The sequence below is a fragment of the Salmo trutta genome, chromosome 40 (genome assembly GCF_901001165.1).
Source record: "Salmo trutta chromosome 40, fSalTru1.1, whole genome shotgun sequence".
Classification (NCBI taxonomy): domain Eukaryota; kingdom Metazoa; phylum Chordata; class Actinopteri; order Salmoniformes; family Salmonidae; genus Salmo; species Salmo trutta.
In genome coordinates, this window is record NC_042996.1 from 22,594,748 (window position 1) to 22,622,390 (window position 27,643).

At 41.0% G+C, this 27,643-nt stretch overlaps 1 protein-coding gene across 2 annotated transcripts in view; it reads left to right on the forward strand.

The window, feature by feature from the left end:
* The first annotated feature begins 12,244 nt into the window (after positions 1–12,244).
* The window catches only part of LOC115180575 (copine-8), a 133,689-nt gene continuing 118,290 nt past the window's right edge, over positions 12,245–27,643 (forward strand). For both annotated transcript variants that reach the window (XM_029742762.1, XM_029742763.1), the window contains exon 1: positions 12,245–12,463. In XM_029742762.1, coding sequence (XP_029598622.1) covers positions 12,387–12,463 — 77 coding nt within the window. In that variant the 5' untranslated portion in view covers positions 12,245–12,386. The remainder of the gene's footprint in view (positions 12,464–27,643) is intronic.

Here is a 27,643-nt window from a genome sequence, read left to right on the forward strand (position 1 = left end):
TTTGATTTCTGGATAAACAGATGGAAAAGGGGTCTTAGAAAACATCTACCAGAAAAAGTCTTAAACGGTATTAGAAATACATCAAAACACAATAATGTCGATGTTGATCACAACTAATAACAACACTTATATTTAGTATTGGAGAAATTGTTTACTTTCGGTAAGTTTAAGAAATATTGTCTTGTGCCTTGTAATTCCGTTACCAAAAATCCTCATACTTATCTTGAATATATTTTCTAATTTCTCTCCCTCATGAGAAGGGAGGATAATGAAAGTTCACAGAAGTAACAAGCAATGGTAGACTTACCAATTAATTAAAGGGATTTTACTCATATCAATTTTGTTTATGAATTATTAAGTTATTTAAACTCGTCATTTGGTTATTACATTGGTAACGGAATTACCCCAAAATCACTAACGAAATGACTGAAGCTGAATTCGCTACAGTGGGAAATCATAATAGTCAAAAACCACAGTGGAGTCAGCCGCTATTGACCTCCCTTCCACTGACATGTTCAGCTCATAGTGTCTCCTGCTATTGACCTCCCTTCCACTGACATGTTCAGCTCATAGTGTCTCCTGCTATTGACCTCCCTTCCACTGACATGTTCAGCTCATAGTGTCTCCTGCTATTGACCTCCCTTCCACTGACATGTTCAGCTCATAGTGTCTCCTGCTATTGACTCCCTTCCACTGGCATGTTCAGCTCATAGTGTCTCCTGCTATTGACCTCCCTTCCACTGGCAAGTTCAGCTCATAGTGTCTCCTGCTATTGACCTCCCTTCCACTGACATGTTCAGCTCATAGTGTCTCCTGCTATTGACCTCCCTTCCACTGACATGTTCAGCTCATAATTTATATATTTTTTCTCTCTCAAATTTAACTTGGCAAGAACAAATGACGGCCTACCGGGGAACAGTGGCTTAACTGCCTTGTTCAGGGGCAGAACGACAGATGTTTACCTTGTCTTCTCAGGGATTCGATCCAGAAACCTTTCTGTTACTGACCCAACACTCTAACCACTAGGCTACCTGCCGCCCAAAGTACTGTACAGTTAATGTCACCTCTTCCAGGTCTTACTGACACCTACCCATGAGCCCTCTCTCTTTCCATTTACTTTAACCAGCATCCTCACCTGCTGAGTACTGACCAACACTGGACATCCATAGATGTTAAAAAGTAGTTGAAATTTGATCAGTCCACCCTGGCCTTGATGTTACTGTCCACAGATGGACATGACTGGACCAAATCTGAACCTATTATAGGCGTGTGTTTCACAAGTTTGGTGTTTCACAAGTTTGGATAGCACAGTACAGTACAGCATACATTACAGTAAGTAGAGTACAGTACAATACAATACAGTTCAGTTCAGTACAGAACAGTGAGTCGAGCACAGTAGAGTACGGTCCAATACAGTACAGTACCGTAAAGAAACGGTACTACTGTGCTCTGCTGTATTGTACTCCAATGTACTCTACTGTGCTGTGCTGCGCTGTGATGTTCAAAATTGTAAAACATGAGGAGAATGACAATCATATCCATAATTATGCATTTCTATGTAGTACAGTACAGATCAGGGACCAATGATTTAATTCTGTTACTGTAATTCCGCTACCGGGTGTAAATACAGTTCACTTACTGTAGTTCAATAACCAAAATAGATTTTTTTCAAACTCAAGGTGTCATGTCATAACTTTTGGAAAACGTGGTCACATCAAAACCTGAGGGAGATTTTACCGTAATTCCGTAACCAAAGTTTCCATCTGCACAGTTCTTCACCTAAATTAGTTTTTGTACATTTTTCAGTGGAAATGGTTAAAAGTAGTCCTTGGGCATAAAGTTGTATGGTTTGTTAAACTTTGAAATCAATGTTTTTTGTTTGGCATAAAGTTGAAAAAAAAACGTGTCTGTAATTCCGTTACCATGGAATTGCCCATATACCTTGCAGTGGGCTCACTATCTTTAACACATTGACCTGTTACAGCTGAGTGAGCAGCTGATATTATAGGCTGTTTTATAGAGGCTGTTTTATTATATTCAAATCAGCTCTGCAGGGATGTGTAGGAGGGCACTCAATACAAGTGGGGGTATATCACTTCTGGTCTGAGAGTGCAGGTATGTTGCCATACATAAACGCCACTAAATAGAGTGAAATAGGTCTACTGTATAAAACATTAGAGGATACAGAGGCATGGAATTCCACATGGAATTATTTTTCTCCTAAAGTGGGGTCATGCATTAAATAGGCTATTGTGTTACTTTCACCCGGACTCCTCACGCCTATGTGTGAAAATGGATGCCGTTTCATGTTTTATGCATATGTTTATACACTAGTGTATTCTCTGTGTGTCTCTGTCTCTCTCGTTCTCTCTCTCTGTGTGTGTGTGGTTTCGTGTGTGCGTCCATGCATGTGCGCATTTGCGTCATGACTGTGTGTTTTGTGTGTGCGTGCATGTGACACCATGCCCAAACCGGACGCGTGCCATCCTGTTCAAATTGATTTTGTCCCCCACACCAAAAGCGATCACGACACACAGGTTGAAATATCAAAACAAACTCTGAACCAATTATATTAAAGCATTAAACATTTATGGCAATTTAGCTAGCTAGCTTGCAGTTGCTAGCAAATTTGTCATATTTAGCTAGCTTGCTGTTGCTAGCTAATTTCTCCTGGGATATAAACGTTGAGTTGCTATTTTACCTGAAATGCACAAGGTCCTCTACTCCGACAACTAATCCATACTATAAAACGGTCAACCGAATAGTTTCTAGTCATCTCTTCTCCTTCCAGGCTTTTTTTTCTTTGGACTTTATATGGCGATTGGCATCCAACTTTCATAGGTGTATTACCACGACCGACCGACCTCAGTTCATCTTTCGTTCACCCACGTAGGTATAACCATGAGGAGATGGCACGTGGGTATCTGCTTCTGTAAACCAATGAGGAGATGGGAGAGGCAGGACTTGCACCGTGTTCAGCGTCATAAATATAACTATTTTTGCACTTGGCAACGCAGACGCTCGTTGGCGCACGCGAGCAGTCTGGGTGCAATTATTGAATAACATGTACAGTGGGGGAAAAAGTATTTGATCCCCTGCTGATTTTGTGCGTTTGCCCACTTACAAAGAAAGGATCAGTCTATAATTTTAATAGTAGGCTTATTTGAACAGTGAGAGACAGAATAACAACAAAAAAATAATGAAAAACGCATGTCAAAAATGTTATAAAATGATTTGCATTTTAATGAGGGAAATAAGTATTTGACCCCTCTGCAAAACATGACTTAGTACTTGGTGGCAAAACCCTTATTGACAATCACAGAGGTCAGACGTTTCTTGTGGTTGGCCACCAGGTTTACACACATGTCAGGAGGGATTTTGTCCCACTCCTCTTTGCAGATCTTCTCCAAGTCATGAAGGTTTCGAGGCTGATGTTTGGCAACTCGAACCTTCAGCTCCCTCCACAGATTTTCTATGGGATTAAGGTCTGGAGACTAGCTAGGCCACTCCAGGACCTTAATGTGCTTCTTCTTGAGCCACTCCTTTGTTGCCTTGGCTGTGTGTTTTGGGTCATTGTCATGCTGGAATACCCATCCACGAGCCATTTTCAATGCCCTGGCTGAGGGAAGGTTTTCACCCAAGATTTGACGGTACATGGCCCCGTCCATTGTCCCTTTGATGCGGTGAAGTTGTCCTGTCCCCTTAGCAGAAAAACACCCCTAAAGCATAATGTTTCCACCTCCATGTTTGACGGTGGAGATGGTGTTCTTGGGGTCATAGGCAGCATTCCTCCTCCTCCAAACACGGCGAGTTGAGTTGATGTCAAAGAGCTCCATTTTGGTCTCATCTGACCACAACACTTTCACCAGTTGTCCTCTGAGTCATTCAGATGTTCATAGGCAGACTTCAGACGGGCCTGTATATGTATTCTTGAGCAGGGGGACCTTGCGGGCGATGCAGGATTTCAGTCCTTCATGGCGTAGTGTGTTACCAATTGTTTTCTTGGTGACTATGGTCCCAGCTGCATTGAGATCATTGACAAGATCCTCCCGTGTAGTTCTGGGCTGATTCCTCACCGTTCTCATGATCATTGCAACTCCACGAGGTGAGATCTTGCATGGAGCCCCAGGCCGAGGGATATTGACAGTTCTTGTGTTTCTTCCATTTGCGAATAATCGCACCAAATGATGTCACCTTCTCACCAAGCTGCTTGGTGATGGTCTTGTAGCCCATTCCAGCCTTGTGTAGGTCTACAATCTTGTCCCTGACATCCTTGGAGAGCTCTTTGGTCTTGGCCATGGTGGAGAGTTTGGAATCTGATTGATTGATTGCTTCTGTGGACAGGTGTCTTTTTTACAGGTAACAAGCTGCGGTTAGGAGCACTCCCTTTAAGAGTGTGCTCCTAATCTCAGCTCGTTACCTGTATAAAAGACACCTGGGAGCCAGAAATCTTTCTGATTGAGAGGGTGTCAAATACTTATTTCCCTCATTAAAATGCAAATCAATGTTTAACATTTTTGACATGCGTTTTTTTGGATATTTTTGTTGTTATTCTGTCTCTCACTGTTCAAATAAACCTACCATTAAAATTATAGACTGATCCTTTCTTTGTCAGTGGGCAAACGCACACAATCAGCAGGGGATCAAATACTTTTCCCCCCACTGTATGTGTACATTTATTTTGCAACGCGAGCGGTGTGGTCAGCATGTGAGTGTACATATTTCAAAGGATCTATTTGGGCATCACTTACAGCAACTCTTTGATGAGTGCTGGCTGGTTGCCTAAAGGTGTGGTAATGGTTTCTCTCACCAGCTAGCGGAGGGTCTGTGTGTGAGCTATATTTGTAGGGGGAGGTCAGGCCTGCAAAATACTGAGTAATGAAGATGATGAACCACCCCAAGGATATCCAAACATAGTAAACACATACTTGCTTGGTAATTACTTTCCTGGTGTGAGGAATATTATTATGTGAAAACAAATAATAAAATATGATTTTGAACACTTTAAGACCTATTACACACAGGCTCTATCATAATCATCTATGTTATTATAAGTCATGACATGGTCAGGGTTAGCCTAACTCCTATGTGATGACTTGTTTCTAGTGTCCTTGCTGTAGGTCTCTTATGAATGTCTGTTATGATCGTAGCCTACTTATCAGCTGGGCATCTGTGGCATTATTTTGTGAAAGGAGCACATTCCAGCTCCCAGCGCAAGTAGGTGACGCTTACTATTAGCCTATGAAGTGACATCTATGGGGGGTGATTCATGCCATAATTAAGCCTGGTGAAGCTACTGATACCTCTCACCTAGTCACGTAATGTCTTCCTAGCGACGTAAAATACCGGCATGAGTTAACATGGACTGTCAATGGGGACAGGTTTGTTTCTAAGGCGTCCAACTGCCGACGCATTCACGTCACATGACACGTACACGCCATGTAGACATCGCGTTCACGTCGTGCTCACGTCGTGTTCACGTCGTGTAACGTGTCACTGACACTAACCATTGCGATTAATGTTATATGAATAAACAGGCATCAGACACCCGCACACACACATTAATGTTACTTACCTTACAGATCATAAAGTGAGCTAATTTCAACTCCATTCATATGCATACACACTTGATTTATACACTGGCTTGTCTAGCTGGCATGTTTTCATTTTAAACAGGCATTCCCTAATCTACACTGAAATAATATTAGTTCTCTATTGATTATTTTAAAAAATACACCCTTGTGGTTGAATATATATCAATTGTATGTCTTATGATGATATAATTAATAATGTTGAGCTAACAAATACCATCAAGGGATACGTTACAATATAACAATAACGTACACCTTATGAAACAGCTGTGAAAATCAATCTAGCAATATTTTAGATTTAAATACATAACCATTGATATCTTGTTCGTCAGTCAGCCGATAGTTCAAAGAGGGAGTGACACAAGGATGCACTCTTATCATTTACATTGAGTTGATTAGATTCACATCTGGCTGTGTTTTCCTGTCTTTTGTTATAACTAGCAAAGTTCAAAGAAATGTTCATTCAGGTTAGGCGTGAGTTTCTGCTTGAATTAGGTTAAAAGGACAGTGAATTTGTTCGTACTTTGAGAACTTGCTACCAAGCTCATATGTGTATCAGACACACATCGTGCTTTCTCTTAGAGACTATTCTGAACTGAAGACATGTGTTACCACATTGTTTAAGTGTATTGGTGATAGTCATATACTCTGTAATATATAATGTATTTCATGTACACTGTAATTGTTTGAGTGTCAATTCTTTCATCCTATTAGTTAAATAGAGTAACTGCATTCTTCGTTTTACAGAGTAATTATTTGATTGACCAAATGCTTAAAATTTAGAAGGTCTATTGGTAGTTGTTATTTACACTATACACGTACTGTAGCATACTCTTGGGTATTACTTTGACATCTCTGATCTGCTTGCCTCATTTAATTAATGCTAGAACATTGGTTGCCAGGATTAGCTATTTGTATCAAGTCTCTTAATAATTGCATAGCGGTGCAAGTTAGAAATGTTCATTATAGTCATACTGAGTCAGTGATGCAATGATTCGCTATCTTGCTAGATCCTCCAGAGACGCACAGAGCTTGTTGCATTTATTTTTACAGAAAACCACGGCAATATAGGCCTACACTCAGGAAAAAAGGTGCTATCTAGATCCTAAAAGGATTCTTCCTCTGTCCCCATAGGAGAACCCTTTGAAGAACCCTTTTTGATTCCAGGTAGAACCCCTTTGGTGCCTTGGTAGAACCCTTCTGTATTCCATTCCACAGATGGTTCTACATGGAACCAAAAAGGGTTGTTACTCAAACCAAAAATGGTTCTTTAACTTCTTACGGCTGAAATCCCGTTAACGGGATCAATATGACAACAGCCAGTGAAAGTGCAGAGCGCCAAATTCAAAACAACAGAAATCTTATAATTAAAATTTTAGGTCAGCAACTAGTCACAGAAAAACACAGCCATTTTTCCAGCCAATGAGAGGAGTCACAAAAAGCAGAAAGAGATACAATTAATCACTAACCTTTGATGATCTTCATCAGATGACACTCATAGGACTTCATGTTACACAATACATGTATGTTTTGTTCGATAAAGTTCATATTTCAAAGATCTCAGTTTACATTGACGCGTTATGTTCAGTAATGTTTTGCCTCCAAAACCTCCAGTGATTTTGCAGAGAGCCACATCAATTTACAGAAATACTCATCATAAATGTTGAGGAAAATACAAGTGTTATGCATGGAACTTTAGATAAACTTCTCCTTAATGCAAGCGCTGTGTCAGATTTCAAAAAAGCTTTACCGAAAAAGCACACCATGCAATAATCTGAGTACGGCGCTCAGACACAAAAACAAGCCAAAAATATATCCGCCATGTTGGAGTCAACAGAAGTCAGAAATAGCATTATAAATATTCACTTACCTTTGATGATCTTCATCAGAATGCACTCCCAGGTATCCCAGTTCCACAATACATTTTTGTTTTGTTCGATAAAGTCCATCCTTTATGTCCAAATACCTCCTTTTTCTTCGCGCCTTCAGTTCACAAATCCAAATTCCCGACGCGCAGGCCAGACGAAAACTCAACAAATTCCATTACAGTTCGTAGAAACATGTCAATCTTTAGGATGTTTTTATCATAAATCTTCAATAAGATTTAAACCGGAGAATTCCTTTGTCTTTAGAAATGCAATGTAAGTCAGCTACCTCTCACGGGCACGCGCATGACTGAAGCTCATGCCCATCTGGCAGACACCTGATACAATCAGCTCTTATTCCCCTCCACCTCACAGTAGAAGCCTCAAACAAGGTTCTAAAGACTGTTGACATCTAGTGGAAGCCTTAGGAAGTGCAATATGACCCCACAGACACTGTATATTGGATAGGCCAAGACTTGAAAAACTACAAACCTCAGATTTCCCACTTCCTGGTTGGATTTATTTCTCAGGTGGTTTTTGCCGGCAATATGAGTTCTGATATACTCACAGACATCATTCAAACAGTTTTAGAAACTTCAGAGTGTTTTCTATCCAAATCTACTAATAATATGCATACCTTAGCTTCCGGGCCTGGTTAGCAGGCTGTTTACTCTGGGCACCTTCTTCATCCAAGCTACTCAATACTGCCACCCAGCCATAAGAAGAAGGGTTCTCCAATGGGGACTGCCGTATAACAGTTTGGAACCACTTTTTCTAAGAGTGCACACAACAAGTTCAACCTGTTCAGTTTACCACATTTCATTCTCTACTCCAACATCTGCTGGTATTCAAAATAAAACGCAATATAGCAACACTACCTTTGAACGTTTTCGTCAACCTCTGCTCAGACTTAAATAGCAGTGTCCCAAGAACCTCCTCCAGGGGTGACTGTAGCATCCTCAAATGGTCCAACACCTTCTACCAAACTGCCTTCTCATACAAAGCAATAAAGGCATGGAATGGCCTAACCTGAACATTGATCAAGTCAAATCAGACGTGTGCACACTGAATTTGATCAGTGTTTGATCTGGACACTGTGTCAACTAACCTCCAGACGAGCTTCAATGCCATACAACTCTCCTTCTGTGGCCTCCAACTGCTCTTAACCTCTATGGGCTAGGTGGGACGCCACCCTACTCAACAGCCAGTGTAATCCCGTGGCGCGATATTCAAATACCTTAGAAATGCTATTACTTCAATTTCTCAAACATATGACTATTTTACACCATTTTAAAGACAAGACTCTCGTTAATCTAACCACACTGTCCGATTTCAAAAAGGCTTTACAACGAAAGCAAAACATTAGATTATGTCAGCATAGTACCCAGCCAGAAATAATCAGACACCCATTTTTCAAGCTAGCATATAATGTCACATAAACCCAAACCACAGCTAAATGCAGCACTAACCTTTGATGATCTTAATCAGATGACAATCCTAGGACATTATGTTATACAATACATGCATGTTTTGTTCAATCAAGTTCATATTTATAACAAAAACAGCTTTTTACATTAGCATGTGACTAGCATGTGACTAGCATTCCCACCGAACACTTCCGGTGAATTTACTAAATTACTCACGATAAACGTTCACAAAAAACATAACAATTATTTTAAGAATTATAGATACAGAACTCCTTTATGCACTCGCTATGTCCGATTTTAAATCAAATCAAATCAAATCAAATGTATTTATATAGCCCTTCGTATATCAGCTGAAATCTCAAAGTGCTGTACAGAAACCCAGCCTAAAACCCCAAACAGCAAGCAATGCATGTGAAAGAGGCACGGTGGCTAGGAAAAACTCCCTAGGAAAAACTCCCTAGAAAGGCCAAAAACCTAGGAAGAAACCTAGAGAGGAACCAGGCTATGAGGGGTGGCCAGTCCTCTTCTGGCTGTGCTGGGTGGATATTATAACAGAACATGGTCAAGATGTTAAAATAGGTTTTCGGTGAAAGCACATTTTGCAATATTCTGAGTAGATAGCCCGGCCATCACAGGCTAGCTATTTTGACACCCACCAAGTGTGGTACTCACCAAACTCCGATTTACTATTAGAAAAGTTTGATTACCTTTGGTGTTCTTCGTCAGAATGCACTCCCAGGACTTCTACTTCAATAACAAATGTTGGTTTGGTTCAAAATAATCCATAGTTATATCCAAATAGTGGCGTTTTGTTCATGCGTTCAAGACACTATCCGATGGGTAAAGAAGGGTGACGCGCCCGACGCGTTTCGTGACAAAAAATTTCAAAATATTCCATCACCGTACTTCGAAGCATGTCAACCGCTGTTTAAAATCAATTTTTATGCTATTTTTCTCGTAAAAAAGCGATAATATTCCGACCGGGAGTGGTTGTTTTCGTTCAAAGAGAGAGAAAGTAAACATGGTGTCAGCTCGGGCACGCGCCTCCAGTCTCATTGTTCTCAGATCGACCACTTACAAAATGCGCTAATGTTTTTCAGCCAGGGCCTGCAAAGCCACCATTCAGCTTTCTGGCGCCTTCTGAGAGCGTTAGAAAATGTCACGTCATGCCAGAGATCCCCTGTTTTGGTTAGAGATGATCAAGAAGGCCATGAAATGGTCAGAGAGAGTGCTTCCTGTTTGGAATCTTCTCAGGTTCTGGCCTGCCAAATGAGTTCTGTTATACTCACAGACACCATTCAAACAGTTTTAGAAACTTTAGGGTGTTTTCTATCCAAATCAAACAATTATATGCATATTCTAGTTACTGGGCAGGAGTAGGAACCAGATTAAATCGGGTACGTTTTTTATCCTGCCGTGCAAATACTGCCCCCTAGCCCCAACAGGCTAAATACAAGTAAAACTAAATGCATGCTCTTCAACCGATCGCTACCTGCACCTGCCCAGACCATCCTACCGCTCCTCGACTTCAGTGATGTCATCTATAAAATAGCCTCCAACACTCTACTCAACAAACTGGATGCAGTCTATCACAGTGCCATCCGTTTTGTCACCGAAAGCCCCATACACTACCCACCATTGCGACCTGTACGCTCTCATTGGTTGGCCCTCGCTTCATACTCGTCGCCAAACCCACTAGCTACAGGTTATCTACAAGTCTCTGCTAGATAAAGCCCCGCCTTATCTCAGCTCACTGGTCATCATAGCAGCACCCACTCGTAGCACGCGCTCCAGCAGGTATATCTTTCTGGTCACCCCCAAAGCCAATTCCTCCTTTGGTCGTCTTTCCTTCCAGTTCTCTGCTGCCAATGACTGGAACGAACTGCAAAAATCTCTGACGCTGGAGACACATATCTCCCTCACTAGCTTTAAGCACCAGCTGTCAGAGCAGCTCACAGATCCCTGCACCAGTACATAGCCCATCTGTAAACAGCCCATCTACCTACCTCCTCCCCATACTGTATTTATTTGTTTATCTTGCTCCTTTGCACCCCAGTATCTCTACTTGCACATTCATCTTCTGCACATCTACCATTACAGTGTTTAATTGCTATATTGTAATTACTTCGCCACCATGGCCTATTTATTGCCTTAACTTACCACATTTAGTGCAAATGTGGTAAGTTAAGGCATATAGACTTTTTGTTTTCTTTTGTGCTACTGTATTATTGACTGTATGTTTTGTTTATTCCATGTGTAACTCTGTGTTGTTGTATGTGTCAAATTTCTATGCTTTATCTTGGCCAAGTCGCAGTTGTAAATGAGAACTTGTTCTCAACTAGCCTACCTGGTTAAATAAAGGTGAAATAAAAATAATAATACAAAAAAATAGGCAACAGTGGCATTTTTAATGCAACAGAATACACACTAAAAACGCATTATATTTCAATAGGTGCAATCATTTTGCTTTGATTACTTTGATTAGATTATGTGTTTGTGTCTTTTTCAAGTCAAATATACACTAGCCTACTCCCCTATCAACACAGTAAATAATATTGCCAACGTGCTTTCGACAATACGTTATCAACTCGTTATCAACAAAAAGTAATTATTTTCAAATAAATGAAATTGGACTTATAAACACAGGAGGCCTAAATATTTCCTAACGATATCACAACTTAAATATAGCCTACTTACTCCTCAATTGGATCAAGGACATCTTGGTAGTTATTTTCATAATCTCTAAGGAAACTATCTTGGGCACACACTCGAAAACCGCTTCTGCCGCTTGTACATTTTTTTTTATGTCTGTGTCGTCGCCGAGCTTTCAAATACCGTGCCCGTTTCTCACTCTATGAACGGTCACTGCTATCCAGATTCCTTGGGACGTCCTGACGATAAACCCGAAACTAACACTAAACTTAACCATTTTACATTTATACTTGATAGAACTGGTAACAACACAGTCTGTGATTGGCTAACAACATTTAGATCTGCATACAGTGAGATAAAATAACATACCATGAGGTGTTGAGGGAAAGACAGATTACCTATAGATTGGACATCATCTTTTCTAGGCCATTAGTGATAACAGGAAGCACACAAGCTTAGGCTACACTATAGTTCAAGGTGGCTACGTCAGAATATCTAATTGCATGGGAAAAATGGTACGTTTCTAACATTTATGGTTGAGATTGAATTAATATAAATATAAACTATGCACATGATTACTTCCATTAACATGCGACACAGGCTTCACCCGACGTCAGTAAGGCTTCATGTCATGTCAGGTGGTACGGTTGCCTAGGCTTATATATGTCTCTTATCACCCCCCATAGACGTCACTCCACCGCTAGTAGCCTACTCGGAGCATTCATCGTCGTTCCGTCCACATGCATTCGTTCTCGTTTCACTAAAGGAGGTGTAGTTTGTCCGATTGCTACTGCTAAAAGGGGTTGGACAAAAATATTTTCCATCTTGAACAATTTCAATAGCTTCGCAACATGGCGTCAATAGGAGATTTCGACCCGCTCAATGCTTCCATCCCTGCCACCAAAGTTGAAATCACTGTGTCTTGCAGGTAAGAGAATGGCTTCAGTGTGACCCATTTTTTTCGGGGGTTGGTATGACTTTCACGGAAGCAGGATATGGTATGGGCAAATATTCGGGCTTTTATCTTCCGTTCTGGTTGTAGTAACATTTTGAAGAATGTTCAACCAACGGCACTGTTGATAATTACTTTAGGATACACTGTATCTAGATACGAGTGTGGTGTTCAAATTTCTCATTTGTTTTAGTTTTGGGTGGTAAGTTTACAATCAACTTTGAACTATCATGTATTTAATAGGCAGTAACCTGGCATTATTCCTGTTGGAGGACTGTCAATGGACATCAACAGACATGAATAGGCATAAACAACAATACCAACATTCCCTATCTTGCTACACTGCCATATGTTAGAAGATTGTTCTCACTGTATAATTCGACACTTGTTCTGACTCGTGGTTTGTTGTGGGCTGTCACTCACCGAACGGATCAGAAGCACACAAATACATTTGACGAAAGCTAAACTTTATGCCAGGAGTAGGTCAGTGATTTGATATAGCCTATTCTAAGTGTGAGCTGGAATAGAAGGGTAGGCTAGACATAGTGGGTCGAGGGTGTATCACTAGCCCATTTTAAACCACCCTCTTTCTCTGGAGACGTGCCTTCCTGTTGCATAACGGCTCCCCTGTTCCTGCCCAACCTTATATAGTTAATGGGTCCTTTTAGAATAGTTCAACTGAGGGAATGCTGGCCTCACTGGAATGGAAGTCATAGTGTTGTCACTGGACTGTCACTCGTTATTTAATCAACTGATATTAAAGGAAAGACGACACACAAAGTGAGACTTTCTAACCACTCAATTTATTTGACCTTTTATTTAACTAGGCAAGTCAGTTAGGAACAAATTCTTATTTACAATGACTGCCTACCCCGGCCAAACCCGGGACAACGCTGGGCCAGTTGTGCACCGCCCTATGGGACTCCCAATCACGGCCGGCTGTGCTACAGCCTGGATAACACATGTCATATTGAAACAAAGTGTAGGCCTACTTCACAAAGGAAATTCCCTTTAGATCTCTCACAATGGACTCAATTTAATGAAAGGGAAATTCTTTTCATGACAACCATACTGAACCAGTAGCTTAATTCTCTAGAGGAATCAATCCATTCAAATGTGTTATTTCTATCACCTCCAGGGAATAAGTCACATATTACCCCTTATGTGTCTGCCTCTGCAGAAGAGATGGAGGGTTGTGGCACTATATACATAAGGGATGTTAGGTAAATGGTTGTTCTGAGTCACGCTCTGGTGCCTGCTGGGCATAGAGGGGGTCAGTAGGGAATGCCTTCACACTCATCACACCCCAGAGAGGAGGTGAGGTACCATGGTAACGCGGCCAGGTGTGTGTGCCTAAAAGGCTCTGATCTCTTGCTCTCTCTCACACACCACACGCACAAACAAGGCTCTGCTCTCAAACACACACACACACACACACACACACACACACACACACACACACACACACACACTGTGTCTGATGAAGGGATAAGAGTCTCCCTCCCTCTTTCTCTCTCTCACTCACTCATTCTAACTTAATTTCTTCTCTCTCGGCCCAGACTGTTAGTACAGATAACTCTCTCTCTTCCCTCCCTGCCTGCAGTCATCTGATATGTTTACATGTGGGTACTGTAGGCTACTGTAGGTGGATGGCTCTGCTGTGGTTAGGTTGGGCTATGCCTATTTACTGTCATCATGACACAGTACATTTCTGTGTGGACCAGAGTCCAGTCAATATGAATAAGGAGCTGGATTTCTCAGTACCCGTCGGATCGTCATGGGGAAATTGATTCTTGGCTTGGTGTAATAAAGCGCACGAAAATCACATCAAATGTTATTTGTCGTGTTCGCCGAATACAACAGGTGTAGTAGACCTTCCCGTGAAATGCTTACTTACAAGCCCTTAACCAACAATGCAGTTTTAAGAAAATACCCCCCGAAAAAAGTAAGAGATGAGAATAACAAATAATTAAAGACCAGCAGTAAATAACAATTTACGAAACCTAACCGTACCGTAAAGTATTTCATTGTACTAGCACTGTATTCCCAATTCAGTGATTGGTTCTACCTCTGTATGAGTTAGAATGTATGAATTGTTCAGATATTGCATTATCTTGCTATTTCCGTACATGGTACATACAGTTGAAGTCGGAAGTTTACATACACTTAGGTGGGAGTCATTAACTCGTTTTTCAACCACTCCACAAATTTCTTGTTAACAAACTTTAGTTTTGGCAAGTCGGTTAGGACATTTACTTTGTGCATGACACAAGTAATTTTTCCAACAATTGTTTACAGGCAGATTATTTCACTGTATCACAATTCTAGTGGGTCAGAAGTTTACATACACTAAGTTGACTGTGCCTTTAAACAGCTTGGAAAATTTAAAAAAATGATGTCATGGCTTTAGAAGCTTCTGATAGGCTAATTGACATCATTTGAGTCAATTGGAGGTGTGCCTGTGGATGTATTTCAAGGCCTACCTTCAAACTCAGTGCCTCTTTGCTTGACATGAGAAAATCAAAAGAAATCAGCCAAGACTTAAAAAAAAAAGAATTGTAGACCTCCACAAGTCTGGTTCATCCTTGGGAGCAATTTCCAAACGCCTGAAGATACCACGTTCATCTGTACAAACAATAGTACGCAAGTATAAACACCATGGGACCACGCAGCCATCATACCACTCAGGAAGGAGACGCGTTCTGTCTCCTAGAGATGAACATAGTTTGGTGCGAAAAGTGCAAATCAATCCCAGAACAACAGCAAAGGACCTTGTGAAGATGCTGGAGGAAATGCATACAAAAGTATCTATATCCACAGTAAAACGAGTCCTATGTCGACATAACCTGAAAGGCCGCTCAGCAAGGAAGAAGCCACTGCTCCAAAACAGCCAAAAGAAGCCAGATTACGGTTTGCAACTGCACATGGGGACAAAGATCGTACTTTTTGGAGAAATGTCCTTTGGTCTGATGAAATAGAACTGTTTGGCCATAATGACCATCGTGGTCCCGTGTGGCTCAGTTGGTAGATCATGGTGTTTGCAACGCCAGGGTTGTGGGTTCGATTCCCACAGGGGGACCAGTAGGAAGAGAAAAAAAAATGTATGAAATGTATGCATTCACTACTGTAAGTCGCTCTGGATAAGAGCGTCTGCTAAATGAGGAAAAAGGGGGAGGCTTGTAAGCCGAAGAACACCATCCCAACCGTGAAGCACACTATCATGTTGTGGGGGTACTTTGCAGGAGGGACTGGTGCACTTCACAAAATAGGTGGCATCATGCGGCAGGAAAATGATGTGGATATATTGAAGCAACATCTGAAGACATCAGTCAGGAACTTAAAGCTTGGTTGCAAATGGGTCTTCCAAATGGACAATGACCCCAAGTATACTTACAAGTTTGTGGCAAAATGGCTTAAGGACAACAAAGTCAAGGTATTGGAGTGGCCATCACAAAGCCCTGACCTCAATCCTATAGAACATTTGTGCGCAGAACTGAAAAAGTGTGTGCGAGGAAGGAGACCTACAAACCTTACTCAGTTACACCAGCTCTGTCAGGAGGAATGGGCCAATAATCACCCAACTTATTGTGGGAAGCTTGTGGAAGGCTACTCAAAGCGTTTGACCCAAGTTAAACAATTTAAAGGTAATGCTACCAAATACTAATTGAGTGTGTGTAAACGTCTGACCCACTGGGAATGCGATGAAATAAATACAAGCTGAAATAAATCATTCTCTCTACTATTATTCTGACATTTCACATTCTAAAAATAAAGTGGTGATCCGAACTGACCTAATACAGTGAATTTGTACTAGGATTAAATGAAAAACGGAGTTTTTAAAAATGTATTTCGCTCAGGTGTATGTAAACTTCTGACTTCAACTGTGCATCTGATTTGTTGTGTCTGGCTGGTTGTCTCTGCGATACTTTAGTTATTGTGTGGTTCCCTGTTGTAAAGGGGAACATCACTCGTGTGGTGTCTGGCTGTGCGTATGGTAATCTGTGGTGTCTGGTTTTCTCAGTGCTTGTTCAGGGATGTGTCTAATCAGTGATAAGCTCTGACACCTGTGCTCCTAAGGCCTCATTACCTCTCTGATTGAAGAGGGCAGAGGGGCACCACAGGGACCAGTGGTACCATGACATGTTAGGGTACATAGCGGGGCCCAATCTCCCCTTTTCTCACACCTCTCTCTCGCTTGTTCCTTTCTTTCCCTCTTTTTCCTGGATACCTGTCAATGTGTCTGTCCCCTCTCCCCTTCCTCCCTCTCTTTCCCCCTCTCTCCTGGTATTTTCTCTCCCTGTCAGCGTGCAACTGAATCTGACAGCGTCCTTAGATGTCAGCTCTTCCTCCCCATCTCGTCTCTGTGGGACTGCCACTCCCCTTATCAACACAACTGTCACCAATTGGCTGACTTAATGACAGCCACTATTATCAATCCAAAAGTTTTGTGGTAGTTTTTTCTTATGTCTCTGTGTGCAGTTAGAAGGAAGTTGACAACTAGAGTTAGCGGAATTGCTAAGTAGCGTTAGCACAATGACTGGCTTGCAAAACTACCTCTAACTTCCTTCATACTGGACGCAGAGGCATAAATAACGGATACTTAAATATATATGTTTTATCTTTTTTAAGGGAGCACTGGCCCAGCAAGCTTTCCCTGACTCTGGATTAGATTTGCAGATTTATAATTAAACATGTTTTATTGACATTTTGGTTTTTGGAGAACACAACATGGGTTTCCTATCCCTGAGGTTGTGCTCTGTTTCAGCCCAAAACAAACTAACTCCCTCAAACAGTCTTGTAGGGGAGGGTAAGCATTGAGAAATAGTCAGGCATGGTCAACCTGAAATGAACTCAAAAATGTTATCCACAAGTTCATCTGACTCTGGGGAAGTAGATAAAGGCCTTCATTACTAGACTTTGGACAGAAACCCTTCCCTCACCCCACTTTCCTCTGAAATTCATATTTTAACCAATGTCAGTTGGGTTACTTCATACAGTTAAAATATTTCTCCTCTGGCTGTTGGAACAACATTTTATTTCTCTCTCCTCTCTAAAGGCTTGGCAGCCCTCCTGTCTGCTTTGTTTATGGAACTGAATGATGGCCTATAATTTGAAATGGAAAGTAAGATTGAGAGTGGAAACATGGCTCTAGCTGTGGGTCGCCTTGGACATCTTTCAGGTGACAGTCACAGGGTTTATTGATGATGGCCAGTTTGGGGCCTGGATGATGTCAGATATTCATTAGCTAAGGGACAGTTTGAAAGTTACTGGGGGGGGGGGGGGCATAAACTCAGTCACAATGTTTTAGTCTGATTAGGCTACTTCATGTCTCCTGTCGGCCTTTTTTATGTGAGTAAAGTACATGTCGGATAACAACTATCGCGATATCAGGGGAAAGCATGCCATTTTATTAGGCTACAGATGAAATAATGATGAACTTCACAGGGCAGTCTTATTCTGATGACATGATGATCGATGCTTGGCTGCAGTTTGACAAATAAATGATTTGTGCTTTTGTCCATAATAATCTCATCATGTAGGCTATACCCGCACTGTATCTGCCAGGTGTTGGCTAAAGCGCACGTGCCAAGACCAGAGTGGGCACATGCACTACACCTAAACACATTTCTTTGTGGCAAAACCATCAGTAGGCCTAGAGTTGAAAATGTGATGGAAACCCATTTGTTTTATTGAAACAAAGTGTAGGCCTACTTCACAAGGAAATTCTCTTTTAGATCTCTCACAATGGACTTAATTGAATGAAAGGGAAATAAATTAATTTCATAGCAAACACACACACAATAAATAGTTACTCAATATCTGACCATTCCATTCTGAACCAGTAGCTTAATTTTCTAGAGGAATCAATCCATTCAAATGTGTTATTTCTATCACCTCCAGGGAATAAGTCACATATTACCCCTTATGTGTCTGCCTCTGCAGAAGAGATGGAGGGTTGTGGCATGTTAGGTAAATGCTGGTTCTGAGTCACACTCTGGTGCCTGCTGGGCATGGAGGGGGTCTGTAGGGAAACCCATTTATTTTTTATTCAGTACATGGGAATTTATCTTCTAAAGTAATTTTTATGTGCACTACATATTTAGTCAATTTGATGAAACACAACTCTGATGGGAAAATATGCATTTTTGCATGTAAATCTGTCACCAATTGGATGGAAACCTTGCTATAGTCCAGTGTCACTTTGCTTATGCCTGCACATCATGGTTCATCAGCAACCCAAAACATCTAAAGAATGAGCTACAGACCAGCCAAAACAAGCTTGTAAGAAGTGTACTTAAACTCCCCCCTCATAGCCATCGTAGCTGCTTAAAATGAGTATCTGTAGAAGAAATTGTGTTATTATTTCAACTTGGTCTGGTCCACAGAATTATCACTGACTCAGCCCCCAGGTACCTATCGAACTGTTTTTCTATTTGTTAGAGATGTCCACCAGCATAATGTCAGAGACTCTCTAATATTCACTGTTAGACTATTATAATTCAATCTGGTGAGAACACATTTTTATATACCGGCCCTGTTGAGTGGAAAAAACTACCACAGCAACTCAATACCATATCCACTTTTAAAAAGCATGTCAAAAGCTGGCTAATGTGTGAACAGTAGAACCTTTTTTTTGTCTATCTCTATAATGTGTCTTTATCTACAGTGCATTGGGAAACTAGTCAGACCCCTTTTTCCAAACATTTTTTACGTTAAAAATTGCTTAAATTGTTTTTTCCCCCCCTCAAATCTAGACATAACCTGTAATGACAAAGCAAAAACAGGTTTGTATACATTTTTGCAAATGTATTAAACATAAAAAATATCATATTTACATAAGTATTCAGACCCTTTACTCAGTACTTTGTTGAAGCATCTCTTGGCAGCGATTACAGCCTTGAGTCTTCTTGAATATCTCCCAGTCCCTGCCGCTGAAAAATATCCCCACAGCATGATGCTGCCAACACCATGCTTCACTGTAGGGATGGTGTCAGGTTTCCTCCAAACGTTACTTGGCATTCAGGTCAAAGAGTTCAATCTTGGTTTCATCAGACCAGAGAATCTTCTTTTTCATGGTCTGAGAGTCCTTTAGGTGCCTTTTGGCACACTCCAAGCTGGCTGTCATATGCCTTTTTTACTGAGGAGTGGCTTCTGTCTGGCCACTGTACCATAAAGGCCTGATTTGGTGGAGTGCTGCAGAGATGGTTGTCCTTCTGGAAGGTTTTCCCATCTCCACAGAGGAACTCTGGAGCTCTCGCAGAGTGACCATTGAGTTCTTGGTCACCTCCCTGACAAAGGCCCTTCTCCCCCGATTGCTCAGTTTGGCTGGGCGACCAGCTCTAGAAAGAGTTTTGGTGATTTCAAACTAATTCCATTTTAAGAATGAATGAAGGCCAAAGTGTTCTTGGGGACCTTCAATTCCTCAGATTTTTTTGGCACCCTTCCCCAGATCTGTGACTTGACACAATCCTGTCTCGGAGCCTACAGACAATTCCTTCGACCTCATCAAATTTATTTATATAGCCCTTATTACATCAGCTGATGTCACAAAGTGCTGTACAGAAACCCAGTCTAAAACCCCAAACCACAAGCAATGCAGGTGTAGAAGCACGGTGGCTAGGAAAAACTCCCTAGAAAGGCCAAAACCTAGAGAGGAACCAGGCTGAGGAGTGGCCAGTCCTCTTCTGGCTGTGCCGGGTGGAGATAACAGCACATGGCCAAGATGTTCATAAATGACCAGCATGGTCAAATAATAATAATCATAATAGTTGTCGAGGGTGCAACAAGTCAGTAACACAAGAGTAAGTGTCAGTTGGCTTTTTCATAGCCGATCTTTGAGAGTATCTCTACCGCTCCTGCTGTCTCTAGAGAGTTGAAAACAGCAGGTCTGGGACAGGTAGCACGTCCGGTGAACAGGTCAGGGTTCCAGCAGGTCTGGGACAGGTAGAACGTCCGGTGAACAGGTCAGGGTTCCGTAGCCGCAGGCAGAACAGTTGGAACTGGAGCAGCAGCACGGCCAGGTGGACTGGGGACAGCAAGGAGTAATCAAACCAGGTAGTCCTGAGGCATGGTCCTAGGGCTCAGGTCCTCCGAGAGAGAAAGAAAGAAAAGAGAGAATTAGAGAGAGCATATTTAAATTCACACAGGACACCGGAAAAGACAAGAGAAATACTCCTGATGTGACAGACTGACACTAGCCCCCCGACACAAACTACTGCAGCATAAATACTGGAGGCTGAGACAGGATGGGTCAGGAGAAACTGTGGCCCCATCCGATGAAACCCCCGGACAGGGCCAAACAGGTAGGATATAACCCCACCCACTTTGACAAAACACAGCCCCCACACCACTGGAGGGATATCTCCAACCACCAACTTACCATCCCGAGACAAGGCCGAGTATAGCCCACAAAAATCTCCGCCACGGCACAACCCAAGGGGGGGCGCCAACTCGGACAGGAATACCACGTCAGTGACTCAACCCACTCAAGTGACGCACCCCTCCCAGGGACGGCATGACTTGGTTTTTGCTCTGACATCCAATATCAACAGTGGGACCTTACATAGACAGACAGGTGTGTGTGCCTTTCCAAATCATGTGTCCAGTCAATTGAATTTACCACAGGTGGACTCCAATCAAGTTGTAGAAACATCTCAAGGATGATCAATGGAAACAGGATGCACCTGAGCTCAAATTTGATTCTCATAGCAAAGGCTCTGAATACATATGTAAAGGTATTCCTGCTTTTTATTTTTAATACATTTACAAAATGTCTAAACCTGTTTTTTTCTTTGTCATTATGGGGTATTGTGTGTAGATTGAGGAACGTTTTATTTAATCCATTTTAGAATAAGACTAAAATAACAATGTGGAAAGAGGGAAGGAGTCTGAATACTTTCTGAATGCACTGTATGTAATTGTATATGTACTTATGTGCAAAAAAGGACCACAGTTGAAATAAGTCCCTGAGTTTATTGTGCAATCACGGTCACTTTTTAAGATCTTTGTTGTGTGGTGTGTGTGTGTGTGTGTTTACATACACCTTAGTTTACATACAGTGGGGGGAAAAAAAGTATTTGATCCCCTGCTGATTTTGTACGTTTGCCCACTGACAAAAGGATCAATCTATAATTCTAATGGTAGGTTTATTTGAACAGTGAGAGACAGAATAACAACAAAAATATCCAGAAAAACGCATGTCAAAAATGTTAAACTGATTTGCATTTTAATGAGGGGAAATAAGTATTTGACCCCCTCTCAATCAAAGATTTCTGGCTCCCAGGTGTCTTTTATACAGGTAATGAGCTGAGATTAGGAGCACACTCTTAAATCTGAGTTATTGAAAATAAGATTGGCTATATTGGTCACTGAATATTTTTGAAAGGCCAAAAATGTTATATAATTGTCATTTTGTGTTACTTATCTGTTACACTTACTCTAAAAATTGAGAATAAACAAGTGAGTTGAGAGAAATAAATAATTTTTGTAATTTAGTTGCCTAATAATTGTGCACACTTATATATTTCCCTGAGAAAGACAACTCACTTTTCCTTAAACATTCAGGTTTGAGGTTCAATAACATTTTGGATTGACTGAGAGCATTGTGTTTGTTCAACAATAAAATTAATCCAGAGAATACAATTTGCCTAATAATTGTGCACACAGTGTACATCCACAGGTACACCCCTCCAATTAGCCTATCAGAAGCTTCTAAAGCCATGACATTATTTTCTGGAATTTTCTAAGCTGTTTAAAGGCACAGTCAATTTAGTGTATGTAAACTTCTGACCCACTGGAATTGTGATACAGTGAAATAATCTGTCTGTAAACAATTGTTGGAAAAATTACTTGTGTCATGCACAAAGTAGATGTCCTAACTGACTTGCCAAAACTATAGTTTGTTAACAAGACATTTGTGGAGTGGTCGAAAAACGAGTTAATTACTCAAACCTAACTGTATGCAAACTTCAACTGTGTGTGTGTGTGTGTGTGTGTGTGTATACATTTCTTTTTTTTTTTCTACAGACAAATTAAAATCAGTCCATCAATCCAACCTGTGCAGAGGCCATTTTGATGGAAAGACACATCTGTTAGAAAACACCAACAATTTTAATGACATTTGGAGATTGCCAAGCCTTCGAGACTGGGTAGGGCTACAAGATAGGGAGGAGTGTATTTTCTGTTGGTTGAGATTGACATAGTCTATTGTGGTGTTGAAAATGCAAACCGTGATATTGAAGCGCCTGAAGTCGGTATGTTTTGTTTATTGGTTGTGTGGTACTTTGGCACAGAAACCTGTTGGTGGAAAATGTGTTGTGTGTGTATATACAGTATTTGATATAATTCTACATATGGCATCAATGTTGAACATCTGATTTCCCCCTAGCTGATCACTGTCTGCAGCCTGCTCTGATCGTAGTGTAGGCCTAATGAAACGGGCAGGGAGAGTGAGCTCGTCCGTGGTGGTCAGCAAACCCTCAACCTTCTGGCCCTTGGCCCTGCTAGGCATCGCCTGTGCCACAAAAGCATGCTGGAGTGGCAAAGTTGATATTCACATTTATTTACACAGGGTCGCTACAGCTGTTTTTTTGTGGTTGTAAACATTACAAGTACAAGGGGAGGGTAATATGAAATGTTTTTATGAACTGTCCCTAATTCACTTAAATTCTGTCTCAAGGGCAATGCCATTGGTTGAATGCTCAGGGTGGATCTTAATATTCTAAAGTCCTTGACTCTTTTTTTTAATTTGTTTTCACTAAATTGAGAAGACAGGATTGGAGAGACCAGAATGGAGGAAGCAAAGTGTGTGAGCTAATTTACTCACTTTAGACCTGTCCTGGACACACAGATCACCATGGACAAAGGAATGGGAGGCAACGAGGAACCTGGATCACATGGTAGTGGATGATTTGACCATACTAGGTGATGGCAGGCGGAGCATTCCAATATCCAATTAGCCATGCATGCTCGCAGGCATAAAACATGTGCACAACACACACAGACCCACATGCACGCACAAGCACACACACACACACACATTTTTATTGGCTCCAACCCAACAGTCACAAGTGATAAGAGTGAATCGTCTTTATTATCTCCAACAAACTTTCAGAAAAGGAACTAGTTCCATCTTCTTCCCGAGCTGGAGATTATAGATCCAGATCTGTCTGTTTTTATGACAGAAACCCAACAACATTCAATTAGTTCCTCTCTTGTCTTGAAGGTTCTTTTTGGTGCTTTGGTTCTCTCTGACTCTAGGAAGGCATTGCCCTTTTAGACCCATAAAAATCAGCTAATGGCTTGTATTGGAGAAGTGACAAAAGTGTCTGGCTGGATTGAGCTGAGACAGTGACCATGCTGTGACCTGGTTCAATACAACTCTGAGAAAGACAGGAAGATACAATGGAGGTATTGCGCATAGGAGAGGAGATTGAAACAGAGCGAAAGACCAATGGACATTTGGCTGGATCTGTGGGAGCTGAATGGACTTTGGAAGACCTTACAGGAGCAAAGTAATCAGTGTGATTTGCAATTTGGCTGAAAACGTGGAGCTGAAATGAAATTGGAAGACATGGTCTCTGAGCTGGGTAATGGCCAGTGAGGGGAGGGGGGGGGGGCGGCGGCAAGGTCCTGCCATGTAATCTGGTTTGGCTCTGCTTGGGGAGTCTAGCGCCCCTCGTAAAGATCCACACACTGAGGAAATGGCTTGACTGCTCCCAATACCCTGAGCTCTGAAGATTTTCTACATGGCTGGAAAAAACATCCACAGAATTGTGTGTAATTTGCGTGTTTGTGTGTGTGTGTGTAATCAGTAGAGCAGGGAATTGCCAGGGACCTCACGATACAATATTATCACAATACTTAGGTGCCGATTTAGAATATGTATTGCGATTACATACTGTGATTTTATTGCGATTTTAATATTCTAAAAGTATTGCTCACTGTGTCTGCTGCAGAGAGACAAGTAACTAACTGTATGAGAAAACAAGTTTTGATCAGTCAGGGAAATAAGTGGTGAAAACATGTTAGCTTGGCTCACTATTTAAAAATAGGAGAACAAGCTATAGGATACAGGAGTTTTGGTACAGGTACAGCCAACGCTAGCTACCTACAGTAACAATATAAAAAATGGAGATATGTAACTGTCGATTTATTTTTCACCCATCACTAGTAATGTGTTTCTTTGCTTCAGTGTTCATTGTTGAACCACAAAAAGTAATGCTGTGACTCATTTTGGATTTTTTTTCCCTCTTTTTCTCTCATTTCAATTAAATTCAAAGGGGCAATATTGTTTACTTTGCCAAACCCAAGTGAAATAAACAAAAATGAGAAGAAACAAACAACAAAACAAATAATGATTAGAATTTACACTGAACAAAAATATAAACACAACAGGTAAAGTGTTGGTTCCATATTTCATGAGTTGAAATAAAAGATCCCAGAAGTTTTTCATAAGAACAAATAGCTTATTTCTCTCAAATGTTATGCACAAATGTGTTTACATCCCTATTAGTGAGCATTTCTCCTTTTGCCAAAATAATCTATCCACCTGACAAATGTGGCATAACAAGAAGCTGATTAAACAGCATGATCATTACACAGGTGCATCCGCCGCCATCAACTCATGTTTCAGCATGATAATGCACGGCCCCATGTCTTAAGGATTTGTATACAATTCCTGGAAGCTGAAAACTGTCACCCATTGAGCATGTTTGGGATGCCTTGGATTAGGGCTGAGCGACATGGCCTTCATTTTTGCAATGAACACTGATCTGGCTTTCAGGTCTTTCTATAAAAATGCACTTTTTGTTACAAATTTAACCATGCATAATGCACATTCACTAAATGTAGCAGGCATTATAGATAATTAACACCGGTCTCATAAACAATCTCTCAAGCACAAGCCCACGTGCTAATGAGTAGCCAGCTAATATTTATATTTCAAGTTTAGCGAACTTGGATCTAGGTATAATTTCACAAGCTCTGAATTCGGCTAACAAGGCAAAACAGTTGAATTGCTATAAACACAACCTTCTGTCTGTCTCCAACTGTTTGAACAGCATGCTAGCCTGTCCATTTTGTTCAGATGTTGAAATCAAGTGGCATACCTTATATCTCAGAATGAGAACGAGTTGTCAATTCCTTATATAATTGTTTCATACTTATTGTACATTTATAAAACAGACTAAACAGCTAGTATAACAATCTTTATTTGACTAAAATGGTGCTAGCGATATACGTGGTACTGTGATGCAATGCGCGTGACCAAACAGAATGAATGTTCATTGGTACATCCGATTTAGTAGTGTCTGCTCGAAATTTGAGGAGATGAAACAGAGTATGGTTAAAAACCTCCTTAAGGATTGTACCATTTAAAAAAAAAAAAGTTTTTAAAATTTTAGCCTAAAATGAGATACCCTAATCTAACTGCCTGTAGCTCAGGACCTGAAGCAAGGATATGCATATTCTTGATACTAATTGAAAGGAAACACTTTGAAGTTTGTGGAAATGTGATATGAATGTAGGAGAATATAACACGTTAGATCTGGTAAAAGATAATACAAACAAAAACATGCTTTTTTTTGGTATAATCTTTGAAATGCAAGATGGCCATCATAATATTGCATTTTAGGAGCAATTTAGATTTTGTCCACTAGATGGCAGCAGTGTTAGTGCAAAGTTTCAGATTGATCACGTGAATCATGGACAATATTTTGTATCAAGTCTGCCCAAATGTGCCACATTTGTCAATTGATACATTTTCAAGTACATAACTATAGAGAACATACAAAAATGATATGGTAATACAAAATGTAGGTTTACACACTCCCAGGAATGTCATATGATGGATAATTAGCTTCCCTACAGAAAATACACCAACCTTCACACATTCAAACTGTATGCATGTTCCTACGTTTGAATATAAACATTTATTTTATCAAACACAACTATGCTACATTTTTATCTCTGGGAACCTCAGGATGACAAATCAGAGCAAGATTACTGAATGTAAGTACATTATTTACCTAAAGAGGTGAATGTATCAAACCAGTTGCCGTGATAAGTGTTTTGTGCACTCTCCTCAAACATTAGCATGGCATTTTTTTCACAGTAATAGCTACTATAAATTGGACAGTACATAAGAAGGAAGCCTGTACATAATACAATTAATCTAAAACATGCATCCTGTTTGCTATAAGGCGAGTGGAAAAGCTGCTGTTGCACTTTGACGAGTAATATTGATGGTAATCATTGGACAATAAATTAGACTAGGTACGATCACGAATATCGTACCAACGGGACATCAAAAACTGTAATATCTTATGTTTCACGGACTCGTGGCTGAATGATGACATGGATATTCAGCTAGCGGGATATACGCTGCACCGGCAAGATGGAACAGCACACTCCGGTAAGAAGAGGGGCGGTTGTCTGTGCATATTTGTAAGCAACAGCTGGTGCTCACCTGTAGTAGAGTATCTTGTGATAAAATGCAGACCACAATATTTGCCTAGAGAGTTTTCAGCTATACTTTTCGTGGCTGTTGATTTACCACCACACGGATGCTGGCACTAAGACCGCACTCAGTCAGCTGTATAAGCAAACAGGAAACTGCTCACCCAGAGGCGGTGCTCCTAGTGGCCGGAGACTTTAATGCAGGGAAACTTAATTCAGTTCTACCTAATTTCTATCAACATGTTAAATGTGCAACCAGTGGGAAAAAAAATTCTAGATCACCTGTACTCCACAAAGCTCTCCCTCGCCCTCCTTTTTTTGGTAAATCTTACCACAATTCTATCCTCCTGATTCCTGCTTACAAGCAAAAATGAAAGCAGAAAGCACTCTGTCTATAAAAAAAAAGTGGTCAGGTGAAGCAGATGCTAAACTACAGGACTGTTTTGCTATCACAGACTGGAACATGTTCCGGGGTTCTTCCGATGGAATTGAAGAGTACACCACATCATTCACTGGCTTTATTAATAAGTGCATCGAGGACGCCGTCCCCACAGTGACTGTACGTACATACACCAACCAGAAGCCATGGATTACAGGCAACATTCGCACTGAGCTAAAGGGTAGAGCTGCCGCTTTCAAGGTGCTGGACTCTAACCCGGAAGCTTATAAGAAATCCTGCTATGCCCTTCGACGAACCAT